Below are 13,897 nucleotides of genomic sequence, written 5' to 3'. Positions count from 1 at the left end.
GGGACCTGGGAGCTGCCTGCAGATCAGTCCGCACATGTATTTAACCCCTTCCCTGCTGCAGCAGGAGCCAACCACCTCTTTCCTTGGAATCTTCAGGTTCCCGGAGGACCTGAAGCTTGAGAAAAGAACTCCACCAGTGGATCTGAAACTGGGGCCTGAATCCCTCCTTTGACCAGAGCGAGAAGCTGGAGGAGGGGGGCAAGTGCGGGAAGTGGGGGAGGGCAGGGAGGCGGGCCAGATGAGAGGGAGAAAAGCAGAACCCGACAGAGCACGCCCAATCCAAACCTTCATGGTGCTGTGTGTCGGGGTGGAGGGAACGAGTCGGCAGCCTCGTCTAGCCCTGAGGAAGACGTCGACATTTTGGCACGAGGGGAGACACTGAAGGAGGACCCTACCCTTGCGAGGGACCGCAGGAGGTGACGCCCCTGGGCCTCAGCGGGCGCTTCCGGCCGTTTTCGATGTGGCAACCCCCATCAGCCAGGATAATGATGAGGCAGGTACAATCTATCTAGTACGCAGCCCCCAGACTCCTCCTCCCTTCCCACCTCCCCATCAAACCCCCCAGCATCTCCTTGCGTCCGGTTGGTCCTGAACCGGTGGGTGCAGTTCTGCTGTTTGACCAAAATCTCAAACAATTCCAAGGTATTTGGATTTTTTGAACCTGGGCCCTAACCGAAACATGGAGTGGCTTGCTTATTAGACACCTCGAACGACAGGGCAGGGAGGAAACGGGATACTCGCTCCCCTCCCCAGTCGCGCGTGAGTCAAAAGGTCCTGGCAGGAGACGATGTGAGGAGTGGCTGAAGTGGCCGGGAGGAAGGGATGAGGAGCTTGGAGAGAAGGTCCACCACGCAAGGACTCGGGCAGAGGGCAAGAGGGCAAAACTCCGCTCCAGGGTTCTCGATTTCTCGTTGATCCCTAAGTCATATTTTCCCCCCACTTCTCTCGATGGCAAATGGGCGAAAGCAAGATGACTTAACTTGGTAAATTTAGAGAGAACGGCTCGGAGCAAGTGGGGTCTAACGGGCAGCTAAAATTATCTCCAAATAAGAGATTTTGCCCCCTCCCCCTGGCCTTTCCTCGAATGAATCCACCGGTGGGGAAGTGAGCGTCGTTACTTTCTGGGCGCCACGAAGAGGTTTGTTTGTTGCTCGCCTTTCCTGCTTCTCGCGCTGTCCCCAGGTGCAGACTGGTGGGTGCTGGGCGAGTGATTAACTGCAGGGCCCCATCCTAGTTTGGAAGGAAGGGGTTTAGAAGCTGGAGGCTGGGTGAAATGGGAGGCTGTGATCCATCCCCTTCTCCCTTCCACACTCCAGCTCCCGCAAACAAGCGCTCGCGCGCACACACAGCCCCTCCCTAGTCCCTCGGATCACCCGCCCCCACGCCCTCTACCTTGACCTCCCTTGACCGCCGGCACAGCGTCCTGGGCGCGGGTCCCCTGGAGCGGCCAGTTCGCCGGGGAGCGATTGTCCTAGGGCGTGTTCGTGTTGTGGGGTGGGGGGAGGAGTGGCGGGTGGGCTTGGTAGGGGGTGGGGAGAGATCAAGAACTGGAAGGGTCTAAGGTTTGGAGGAGGAGTTTACGCCTCAGACCTGATCCGCCAGAGGAAAGGGGCAGGAAAAGGTCCTAATGCCTTGTAAAAGAAAAAAGATCAAAAAGAAAAATTTCAAGAAAAAGAACAACTAAGAAAGGCTGAAGACACTAACATGTAACCTGTTACGGTAAATTTAATGTTTCGTTTTTTCCTGGATCTCTAAAAAAGAACTCAAGGGTGGGGGTTACTGAAGAATACTACTGATTTGGAAGTTTTTGTGGCTGTTGCTGTTTTGTTTTGTTTTGTTTTGTTTTTCAAGAGGGACTGAGAGAAATGACCCCTTTCCCGCCACGGGTCCCGAAGCGAGGTCCGAGGGGCTCTGGGGCACCGGCGTGCGCGGCGCGGCGCGGGCCGGGCGGGGGCGGGCGGCGCGGCGCGGAAGGGGTTAAGGCGCTGAGCGCGGAGCCATCTGGCCGGGTTGGCTGGTTATAACCGCGCAGATTATGTTCACGGGACTCAGAGTTGAAGCTCCTCTCCCTACCGAACAGCTCCGCGCACCGCCCCGCGACACAGCCCGGCGCAGCTACTTTCTTTCCTCTCCTTTCTTTCTGCCTCTCCATTTTCCCCTGCTGGGTAGTGGCTGCGGCGGGGTGGGGGAGACTTTGAATGACCGAGCTCGCGTCCACCTTTCTCTTCATGTCGACGTCCCTGGAAACGGTCACACGGATGCCATGGTTACTTTTGCCACGGTAAGGGGAGGCGGCGGGCACGTTGGGTGGGCAGGTCTGGGGATGGGGGGCCGTGTGAGGAGGGATTTTCCAGTGGACCGGCGCGGGGGCCCCAACTCCGCACCCCGCCCCACCCCCATCGCGCCGCGCTCACTTACTCACTTTCCCGGGCTTGTGCCTTCCCCAAAGTTTGCGCTGGGATCTGCCCAGGCCGAGGCACAACCGCAGCCACCCCCTACACACACACACATGCACACACACACACGCGCGCGCACACACACACACACACGGACACTTCTCCACCTCCTCTCCTCCCCTCTTGTCTCCCGGCTGCCCTAGAAGCCTCCCTCAGTCTGGGAAAGCGATCAGGTTTAAGGGACCTGGATTGGAAAGGGTGGGGGGAGGCGAGGGGAAGGGGGGACGACGGAAGGGCAGGAAAGAGACCCAACAGAATCAACCATCCACCACCCCCAACCAACCGTCAGCTTCTCGGAGAAAGCTCCCCGCGCATCCTATAACAAAAGGGGGTGGCAGACAGGAACCCCGGGCGGGGAGGTGCGGCCGCAGCTCCCCTGCACACGCCCTGCACCCTGCCGGCCACTGCGCCTGATTCTCAGCTAGCCCCTGCACCTCCTGGGCCGGGGCGTGGGCTGGGGGAGGGGACGCGCAGCTCAGGACCCTGAACGCTGCATTCCAGTTTTGGGAGTTGGGACTCACCGCCCCACGCCGCGTACCTGCGTCGGAGTCCCCCGAAAGGTTTTTTTCAGAAAAGACCTCGCGCCGCGGGCTCCTTTTGGCCAGCGCCCACCCGGTGGCCACCCCACCTTGGGCCTTTGCGCAGATGTTGGAGCTCCGTGCGCAGCCCGCACCTTTGGGACCCCTACAGGGAGCTGCGGCCACCGGGGCCCGGCCATCTCTGGGGATCTCCTCGCGGTTTCGTCGAGCCTGTTCTCGGACTTTCAGCTGTGGCGTGGGAGGCTGGGAGACTCGGGCACCCGCGCAGCCAGCCAGGTCGGAGTTTAAAGGTCCCACGACGGACCGAACTGCCCCATTGCCCCAGAGCTTTACTCGGTGGTGGATGCTCCTGATGAAATTTGGGACGCTTGGGAGTTGAAGATTAAGGAGAGGAGGCGCGAGGGCCGAGGGGATGGGCTAGGGGAGTAGGATTCTGCTTGTTGCTCTCGGCTGGAGTCGGTGCGCGTCCAGGAGGCGCTGCTTCTTTGCGGGAGTTTGGCTGCTGCGTGCGTTCGTTCGTTGTCTGCGCTTCCGACGCACTGCACTGAGAACCCTGCGTCGAACCGTGTGGGGGCTGTGGATCCTTTTTTCTGGAATCGAGGCTCGGGTGGGATTCCCGATGGAGGAAACACCGAAAAGATCGTCTGGCGTTGGCCTCTGGCGGCGGGCGGCAGGTTCTGAGTCCGAATGGAGGCCGCTCCCAGGAGCGCCAGGCTCAGAGCTAGAGAGCTAGGGAGACTGTGCGCCTGTGGACTTGTTTATGTGTGTGAAGAGGTGGGGGCGGGGGCCTGCTGAGAGGGGAGGGGAGCCTGGAAGGAGTGGGTGTTTGTCCTGGAGCCTGATGTTTGTAACTCATCTGATTATGGAGTGTACTGAGGGACCTGCTTTTTAATAAAGAGATGTCCGCTGCTACCCCGCAAAACAGCGAGAGCGAGGAAAACATGGAAGCGCTCTGTCCTAAACGTCAGGATGGGAGAAAGTTGTAACATAGAGGGGACTTTTCCAGCGGTCCTGATTCCACAACACTCAGAAGTTCTCCAGCATACTCAGCCTGCCTCCCGCCTGCCCTCAATTCCTTCCTGACACGTCTCACAAAGAAAGCTGAGAGGTAGAATGTAGAGGATAAAATCCAACCGCCTCTGTCTCGGGGGCAAACACAGACTTGGGTATGGCTTTGGGAGTTAACGGGGATGGAAAATAAAGCAGGCTCCGTCCGGTAAACAGTGTTGAAGGAAGGTAGGAAGTCTGGGGTGTTTCCTCTAGGGAATGTGTGGGATTTTGTGTTGGTGAGACTGGAGTGTAGCCGGATTTAGAGGATTTGGTTGTGTGTGAATGGGATCTGCTTATCTATGGAGTGAGATTGTGACAATTGAGTGGTCAGGAGGGATGGGGATGTTTTTCCAAGGTGCGCGTGTGCGTATGTGTGTGTGTGCGCGCGTGTGTGTAGGGGGAGGTGGCAAAAGAGCTGGAGTCCCATCCCTCTCTGGTGCCTGGGAGGTGTGTGTTTCTGGGGAGTCTGTCGGATGGGCATCTGTGCGCTTAGCGGGAGACAAGAGCTTGCAGGAACATAGGTGTAGCTAATGCGAAATCTGTGCCTATGAAGGGTGTCAGAGCAGGAGGAGAGGTGCAGCCTGTTGAAGACAGATGGCTTGTGCATGCCTGCACAAACACATGGAGTGGGTGTGGTGTAGGAGGGCGGCTGTGTGTGTGAGCGAAAGGTGGATGCATGTGGAAGGTTGGGCTCCTGAGGATTACCAAAGGGATGTGTGTGGGGGGCGGGGAAAGATTATCTGAGGAGCAGAGGGTGTGAACTTTATGAGGGTGCACTGGGAAATTTGGCCGGAATGGCACTGGGGCATGTGGGGGTAGAAAAGTGTGAGCTCAAATCCTCTTTATGGAAAGACAAAGCATTTGTATGGAAAGACACCGGGTAGGGATTGGTGTTTGCCTCCCCTCTCCTTCCTCCCCAGAGAGGAGAGAATGGCAAGAGCCTTAGAATGAGGGATGTACATTTAAGGGGAAAAGTCCTTGTGCATTGGCACTGGGTGAGAATGAGAAGGGATGTGTGTATAAGACTAAAGTAAGTGGAGGAATACACTATTCGTGCCTAGTGTCAGGAATGCATGTTGTATAATGTTTTGTAATGGGTTTCTTATGTGATGGGGGAATTCACTGCCACCGGTTCATATTGATAATGAATTAAAGCTAATGGAGTGCCTACTGGATGCTCAGCCCATTGCTGGGTACTGGGGCATGGCACACTGCCCTGGAAAAATTCCTTCTCCAGGCTCAGCTAAATGCTGCAATTTTGCCAGAAATAGACCTCAATGCTTGTTGAGGTTTCTTCAAGGTCTATAATTCAGTTTCTAGAGATGTTTATGGATCTTGGGGGCCAAAGGGAAGCTGACTTGAAATATATCTCTGGTTTTGTAAAAAGGGGGACATAAAGATAAGGAAGATGTAGACTTTTTGTGTGTTGGGAAGGGAGCTGGATGCCGTTGCTGTTTTTTGTAGGGAGTGTGGGCTGGGAATTTGAGGGTGCTGCACTTCAGGTCAGAATGTAAGTCCAGATCCCTTTGAAGATTGAGTTTTTGAGAGTGTGCAGGGGCTCCTTCATAGCTGGAATGAGACTTGATATGTGGAGCTGGAGAATGGTAAAGTCGTGATCAGGAAAGAGATGGACTGGGAGTGTTTGATCATCTTTGATGTTTTCTGGACTGAGTGCAAAGCTAACCTGAGTGTGTGTGCATGTGTGGGCATGCGCAGTTTGGCCTGAACTCATGTAACTGGGAGAAAACTAGCCAGGAGGATAGGATGGGTGGACATTCCGGCTCTTGTGAAGGGGGTGCCGCTATGTGTTTTTGCAGGAATTCTGTGTATCTGAGGAAGAATAAAAATTGTCTTGGATGCTCGGATGTGAATCTTCAGTGAAAAAAGGTGTACGCAAAAGAAGGGCCCTAGACTTTGGGGAATGAGAGAACAGTGTAACTGGTCCAGTTCATACCCTCAGATGACTAGTGAGGCAACTGGATAGGAAGAGAGTAAAGGGTGTGCTTTTGTAATGCAAAAATATCTGCCTGTCTGGAACATGATGGGGAACCCCATTTGATTAGGTTCTGACCAGCGGAGGGCATATGTGTGAGAGGACTTTATTTGTCTCATGACAGTTTTGAATTCATGAAGTTACAGCTGTGCCATTTTAAGGGTCTACCTTATTTTTGAGGGGAGAACTCATCTGTGTAAGAGATAGTTCATATAGTACTTGACTATTGGTGAGAAGATCGGGGGCAGATATTTCTGAGGGCAGGGTGGTGAAGTGGAAGACTTTGGATAGGGAATGCCTTAATTCTAGTCCAGTTCTACCACTTGGGAAAAGTGTGACTTTGGTGACGTTTTTAATCTCTTTAACTCTCTGTTTCTCTTTTCGTAAAGTGGCAATATAATGACTCAAGGAAGAGGAAAGTTCGCTCCTCTTTTCCCCCATCAAAACTTGGTGTGTTTGGTTGTATACAGTTGTACAAAGATGAAATGTAATTAAATACAGGTGCTAGCATGTATGTAGGTCATTGTGAAAATGGGATCTGGACCTCTTTCTCTTTACAGTGCAACTTAATCAGAAGTCATTATGCCCATAGCACCTCTACTGCTCGCTCACTGTGTAAATAAAACTTTTTAAAACTGCCTCAGTTTACTCATCCAGAAGCTGGAGGTACACAAGCCTAGATTATAGATGATGGAAATCTTTAAGATATTTGAGCTATTCAGAGGAAAGGTAGTCTAAGAATCAATGTTATTAATGATCAGAGACAGACAGACCTTTATTTTTTAACATCAGCTATGCAGACCGGGGCACCAAAGCAAATGTGACTTGGAGAACAGTAAAAATAATAATTGTCTTTGACATATAGGCACCATTTGAATGAAAGAGAAGCAAGCCCAGCCTGCCTGGTAAGAGGAAAGCCTGGGCTTTGGGTCTTTGAAATTATTTGTGCCCAGTGCATCAAGTTGGGTACAGCCACTTTCCCCAGAGATGAAGATGGAGATGCAGAGGGGCACAGAAACCCACTGAAACCTCCAATTCTTTCCAGAAGTTGACACATGCCGTCAACTCCTGGCTCAGAGTCAGGCTCCCATCCTTGAGTTCAGTGGCCATAAATAGTCAGGAGCTAAGCTATTTCCAAGAGGCACTAAACCAATTCTGTTGCTTTTCTTGGCGAGATTGGGCCAATTAAGTTGATTGGAAGAGGTCACTGCTGATGGGTCTCACATTCCCCAGGCGGGACAGGCCAGCAGAGTTTAATTGCATAACATTTCCCATCTCTGCAGTTCCACTCCCAGATGTATCAGATGTTCAGGCCTCTCCTCTTCCCCTACATTCAGGATTCCTGACAGAGCAGGCGGCTTCTGCAGTAAACTTCAGACCGTTTTCTGAGCAGTTACAGCACTCCCACCCCAACTGGAGGGAATGTAAATCTGTGCATCACCTGGAAGTGAGAGAGGGGATGGTGAGTTAACACAGAAGATCTTTAAAGCCCACCACCCTGCCTCAAGCCTCACCAGCTGCTGTTTTACTCTTTAATGAGGCAGGCAGTTTCTGACGTTGGGGATGTTGAACTAATGACCGTTGCTAGGGTTTTAGATTTAGTTTTATTTAAAATTGAGTTTGTTGGAAAAGGACCAACTTTCCTACTGGAGACAAGCCTAAGCCTTGTGTGGTGCTGCTGATAAGGTCTGTGGATGTACTTTGTGCATGGACAGGAGTGAGAGGAGACTATGGGATGTGAGTACGTGTGTGCTGTGGGACACGTGAGCACAGGAGCTGCCCTGGGTAGGCAGGGGGCGTTTGTAGAGCTTACGTTATGGATGGCAGGTATCTGGATGCTTGGCTCAGATTGGATTGTCATTGGGTTGCTTCTTACAGGTGGGCCAGCTTGAGAAAAAGTTCGGGACACCTTCTTTCAGATCATTCTTACATGAGGATGTTGAACTTTGAAGTATGAGGCCAGTGTAGATATTACTTCATTCTTGCCTGGATGGATTTCTAACAAGATTGAAGCTGGACCAAAAAAGTCTTTCAGAAGATTCATTTTAGAACCTGTGAGCACACATGTAGATGGCCCCAGAGCCTTAAACTATTTTTTTGTTGTTGCTAATAGTTTTCCATAATTCAGTCTTTTATTTTACCTAAAAATACTGAGAGGCTAGAGGTTGCACACAGCTCCACATGGTCAGAATGCATTTGCTCTTCATGTCCTCATCTGTGCCATGGTCCTTCTCAAACAGGATTAATTGGGAACAACTAAGGGCTTCCTGTGGCTCTGGGCGTCCTCACAGGACAAACCTCTGACTGACCGTGGTTTCATTGAAGCAGAACAGATTTTGCTGTGAAATTTGGTGTGGTCTGTTGTGATTGCTCACTTTTTAGTAACGTCTCCAGAGAAGACATTCGCTGAGCCTATTTTTTTGTGAGTTTGTTCAGTTAGGGATTTTCGGAAGATTTAAGTTTCTGGAACATTCAAGGCTAGAGCTGTTGGAGAAAACAGTAGCCAATAGTCCTAAGAGTCCAGGCCAGGGTGATTTTCAGTAGCATGAGGCAGCAGGTAACTGGCTGACTTGGAGGTATGGGACCAGGTTCAGTGACTGGGCTCTGTCACAAATTAGCTGCTGTTGTGTGACCCTGGATATTCTCTCTAGGACATGACTTTGCCATCCGTAAATGAAGAGCTTGAATTAGAAGATCTCACAGTCCCATTCCAGCTCTGCCACCGTAGAATTCCACAGTAGCCACATCCTCCTACCTAATCAGTGCTAATTGCCTCACTTGTAGTGCACCCTGGCACACCCTTAATGAGCTCCTGTTTTTATCTTTGGGGAATGGCTGAGTCAAAGGCAGAAAGGCATGCAAAGAATTTGCCAGAGTGTCTCACTTTGGTCAAGAATGCTCTAGACGTTGGCTTAGCCTATACAGGGTGTGCAGAGCTGAAAGGGGTGGGGTTTGGCTTTCTGATAGGCCTGGTGCTAATCATTCAGCTTCCACGTGAATGTGTTTCAGTGGCAATGTCTCTGACTAAGACAAGCATCCATCTTTAAGATGATGGATGATGATGATGACAGTTAATATTTGAGTACTTACTGGGTGCCAGGCATTATTACAGATATTACATGACATTATCTCAATACTCAAAATAATCTCATTTATAGATGGGGGTACTGAGGTTATATGAGGTTAAGGGGTATGCTAATGTTCTTGGCTTTCCAGCCTGAAGCCCGTGGCATCCCAAGTCCATCACCTGCCAGTCAGATTCTGTTTTCTATGTTCTGTGATGTCATCCAGATGGGAGCTGGGTCCATCACCTTCTGCAAAGTTGGTCACCCCATAGGGTAACCTGCTCCCCACCCCCGGAAGCTTCCTTTTCACATGCAAGACAAATGTTTAGGTTTTTTAGCCACCTGCTGGCAAGCATGTGTCAGATCTGTCTCAGCTTCCATTGGCCCTCCCCCTTTACTTCTTGTTCTGTTGACAAGGGAATCTGCCCTTACAGAACACGGGTATTGATTTAAGCCACAGTTGCCTCCTTGTAAACTCTATAAAATTGGAGCTGGACATCTGGTTTTGATCCACACGCCCATGAGAGGTGGTAGGTCCCAGCATTCTTGAGTCCTGGAATTGCACAGAATCAAAGTGAAAAAGAATATGAATGAAGAGCATGAGGTCTCTTTAGAACTTGGAAGATGGCTTTCTTTGATAGGCTAGGGAACTCACACCATTTCGACTGGGGCCAAAGTTTAGATAGATTTTGTGCTGGGAAGTTGCAGGGCAGGGGTCGCTGCTAAAGACTGAGGTCCCCAGGCTGTGTTTGATACAGAGCAGAGCAACTGTAGAGACCTCCAGCCAAGGATTTGCCACCGCGCACCACTCTCTGGGCAGTACCAGAAGTAGAGAAGCCAAACAGGTTCTTGGGGTGGATGTTGCCCTCTTTGAAGGTTGTGACTAAAGGCTCATTCCTTCTTCCTCCTCTCAGTGATGGTGGGAGAGATTTCCCCACTGTCACTACCACATATGCATCTTCAAGACAGTTAATGAGAGGTGACTTTGTTCTGTTCCTTACAGGTATTTGCATGTACAAATAAATGTTGAACACTAACCAAATGCCTATTAGACCATAGGTACTCACAAATCATGTGTTTACTTTGCTTAAAGTAACTTTTCATGTGTAGGGTGACAACTTTTTCTTTACATGGAGTATATAGTGTTTTGAAAACTGATAGCCGGCAAGGCGCGGTGGCTCACGCCTGTAATCCCAGCACTTTGGGAAGCTGAGGCAGGCAGATCACCTGAGCTTGGGAGTTCGAGACCAGCCTGAGCAACATGGAGAAACCCCATCTCTACTAAAAATACAAAATTAGCTGGGCGTGGTGGCACATGCCTGTAATCCCAGCTTCTCGGGAGGCTGAGGCAGGAGAATCACGTGAACCTGGGAGGTGGAGGTTGTGGTGAGCTAAGATCGCACCATTGCACTCCAGCCTGGGCAACAAGAGTGAAACTCCCTATCAGAAAACAAACAAACAAACAAAACTGATAGCCAGGTTCTTGCAATTTACTTCCTCTTTCCTTCTGTTTCTGGGTCTAAGACCCCAGCATTTAAATATATCCTCCTTTGGCTCCAAATGATCCCTTAGGGAGTTTGTTTCAAGTTCTCAGCCTGAGATTAGCTCCATCCCATGTCTAGAGGACCTGTTCCTACGAGTTCATAAGGTACTTCCACTGGGTTCAAGAGGAAGACACAGCTCTAGAAATCACCTCCTTTCCCAACAGCTGTGTCCCATGGTGGGGAAGAAGCCCAGTCCTTCTAACACCCACCTGGCTGCCTTAAATAGCTTGCCACATTCCCCCTGCAGAGGGCCCAGACTAGCTGTGTGACTTTAAGCAAATCACTTTCCCTCCATGGGCCTCCTTTCTTTTCCTGGAAAAGGGAGGAATTGGACTCACTAGAGGGTCACAAAGACACTACCAGTGTGATAGATCACATCTTCCATGATTCTGCTGCTACCTCGGCCTCACACTGTGGCCCATGCCTGGGATTTTCAGGTATCCCTGCTGGGCTGGAGGACTTATGTGGAGAGATGTGGAGGGGTGGAGGAGGAAATTAAGTTATGTGATGCCAGATAAGTCATTGAACATATGGATGAGTGCATGTTTATGAATCACTGAAGAAGCAAGCTTGCCAGATTCATGGCGGATCTTGGATTGGAAGTTGGGAGTATGGGAGAGGTTTATGTGGGATTAAAATTGTCTGTGGGCAGCTGAATTCAATAAGCTAAATCAGAGAGATCCCAAAATACGAGCAGAGAGATAAAACTCCGCCTCTAACTCCACCAGAGACTGACTACAATTTTGGGAAGGCCCTGAACCACGCTGGGTCTCACTTTCTCATCTGTTAAGAGCTACCGGCTTTGATTATCTCTAAGGTCTTTCTTGACTCATCATTAATTAAATTGTGGGAATTGGGGCTAGTAGAAAAGTCTGGACAAATGCATGGATGGAGGAGGGGATACCTCAAAAAGCCTAAATATAGAGGGAAATGTTCTGTACAAGTGATACGTCTATTTTTTGAATTGGAGATAGCATTGGAGGATATATTCTGTACATATTGTGTTTCAAATGCTCACCCCTCCATCATCACCAATGATATTAAAATCATCCTTCACGTATTTGTTTAACCTGGGACGCCTCCCTGCATTTCCCCAGAGAGCCTGGGGCTCCCTTCCCAGCCTCCCGATGTTATAGCACTTAGCAGCCTGCGTTTGACTTGCATTCCTAGAATATGAACTTCGCAGAGAAAGGGATCTGTTGTTTTCACTTTTGTGTCCCCCAACACCTTGAATAGTGACAGCCACAGGAATGTGTTGAGTGAATGAATTGTCTCTGTGACCGCTTCTGACACAGAATGACTGGTCATCGTGAGCTCAGAATGTGCAGTAGTGACGTGGCAGCGCCAGAAACTGGGCTCAGAGAGGTAGTGTACCTTGCCAGGGCTTCAAATCTGTGTTACCTTTATCTCCCTTTTGGCCTATCCGAAGGCTAAGGTCATGAATGCTCAGTGCTTACTGGCCAGAAAAGGCTGTTACTACTCCCTTTTAGAGACCCTTCTTCCCCATGTCTTAACCTGCTCAGTTCCTCTGCAAATTGGGGCTCTTGGTCACGGGGAATTGGATGTCATTCCATATGCAGTAGAGTAATCCCCCCTTAGACATTTGGAAAACAACTCAGAACACACGTGTAAAGATTACTCATTAAGCATCCTGTTCGTGGCCATGTGCTAGATTGTTGGAGAAGATGCAGAGATGAATGTGGTGATGGTGGCCTTGGGGTCTGGAAACTGATGAAGGAGACAGACAGGTACAGTCGTAGTGCTCCAGGGAGAACAAGGGACGCAAGGAAGATGGAATGCAGGGTTCCCACTTCAGGTGTTGTGTTTTAGTACGAGCCATGATAGAGACTCCTGTTGGTTAAGGAGCAAGCTGGAGGGTACAGGAATGGTCACCACTTCCACATGACAGTGGTTTTCTCGTCCCTGAATTCCAATGGCTGGGTGATGGATGCTCAGAAACCATTGTGATGTGAGCCCTTGGTTCCTGTGGGGAAAGTCGGGGGAACATGCATGTTGTACAGGTGTTGGAGCTGGGGGGAGGTGAAGGTGTGTGTGCTTACGGGTGTACTTCTCAGAAGTATCCCTGCTTGTGGCATGGTGGGAGTGAGTCCACCTCAGTCCCCTAAGCTGTGCTTCTACCTCCTGCCTGATTACACAGCCTGTATTGTCTCTGTGACCACTTCTGACACAGCAACAGACTGCCATCTACTGTCCACTTCTGTCCTCGGAGTCCCTCCTGCTCAAGGAGGCATTCATTTTTTTCTCATCCGGACACCAGGAGAAACAGTCGTGGAGACCTATTTAGTAATTTATTTTAGAATTTAGAAGGAAGACTTTAAAAAACAACACGTCTGTCGGATGGTTTTCTTCTCTGTTTGCAAAGTATTGTCCTAAGGGGCCTCTCTGCTGCCACTGAGTCATGCTAGCTGCTGTGCTAGGTGCCGTGTGGAATACCAAGAGTTACAAAGTGAAGCCTTACCTTCAACCGCCTTGCAGTCTACTTGGGAATACGGGGTAGATTTGCAGATAAGAAGACCACAGGATGTGACAGTAGATATTTGGTAAGAGGCATCGGGGTGGTAGGGACTGCAGAGGTTTTGGGAGTTTGGAGGAAGGAGGAGCCCTTGTGGGCTGGGGGATTTGGGAAAGACAAATGTGGGTCTCCTTTTAGCAACCCCAGTGTTTGGGAAGACGCTTTTAAGAGCTGCGCGATGCTGTGAGACAGGCTGTGAACTGGAAACTCAGGAACCTGGAGGGCCTGAGGTCTAGTCCAGCTTCTGTCAGTCCTGCCCTGTGACCCAGGGCCTTGGGTCCCGTATCCTCAAAGTGAGGCTGTTGGTCTTCTTGTCATGCAAGGGCCCTCCCATCTCTGACCCTGGGAGTGTACCACTCTTGCATGCAGTGGGAAGTGGTTTCCTGCTTTCCCATTTGTCAAGAGCAATAGAGTCACTTGGATCCTGTGAGGGAAGGATACCTGGATTCAGGACCCTGTGATGATGACCCCGCACACAGCAGGAGAGGGAGAATTTCCCCAGAGGAATTTTGGGTGCTGTTAAAATACAAAGTGAGGAAATGTTCCATGTGGCCTGTGCATGCTACTCCTCTACAGAGCTTTCCTGGACTTATCTTCCAAAAATATATGTGCATGGTGCTTTGAGTCCAAGATAGCTCCCCCAAAAGAAATTGCATTAGTATTCCAGCATTGTTCACAGCTCAAATCTAAGATTCCTTCACATTGGAATTCATTTTG

General features: G+C 50.3%; 1 protein-coding gene across 5 annotated transcripts in view; it reads left to right on the top strand.

Moving 5' to 3' along the window:
- The first annotated feature begins 285 nt into the window (after nt 1-285).
- NTF3 (neurotrophin 3) overlaps nt 286-13,897 on the top strand; it is a 66,086-nt gene continuing 52,474 nt past the window's right edge. Inside the window, exon 1 of one of the 5 annotated variants that reach the window (XM_012455918.2) lies at nt 286-497. In XM_012455918.2, coding sequence (XP_012311341.1) covers nt 459-497 — 39 coding nt within the window. In that variant the 5' untranslated portion in view covers nt 286-458. The other 4 variants (XM_012455919.3, XM_012455917.2, XM_064377520.1 and 1 more) reach the window with 4 other exon arrangements.

Source organism: Aotus nancymaae, unplaced genomic scaffold, assembly GCF_030222135.1.
Source record: "Aotus nancymaae isolate 86718 unplaced genomic scaffold, 86718_ANA_hifiasm-v0.15.2.pri h1tg000016l, whole genome shotgun sequence".
NCBI lineage: Eukaryota > Metazoa > Chordata > Mammalia > Primates > Aotidae > Aotus > Aotus nancymaae.
Note: the sequence above shows the minus strand (reverse complement) of the source record. Positions and strands in the feature narration are given on the sequence as shown.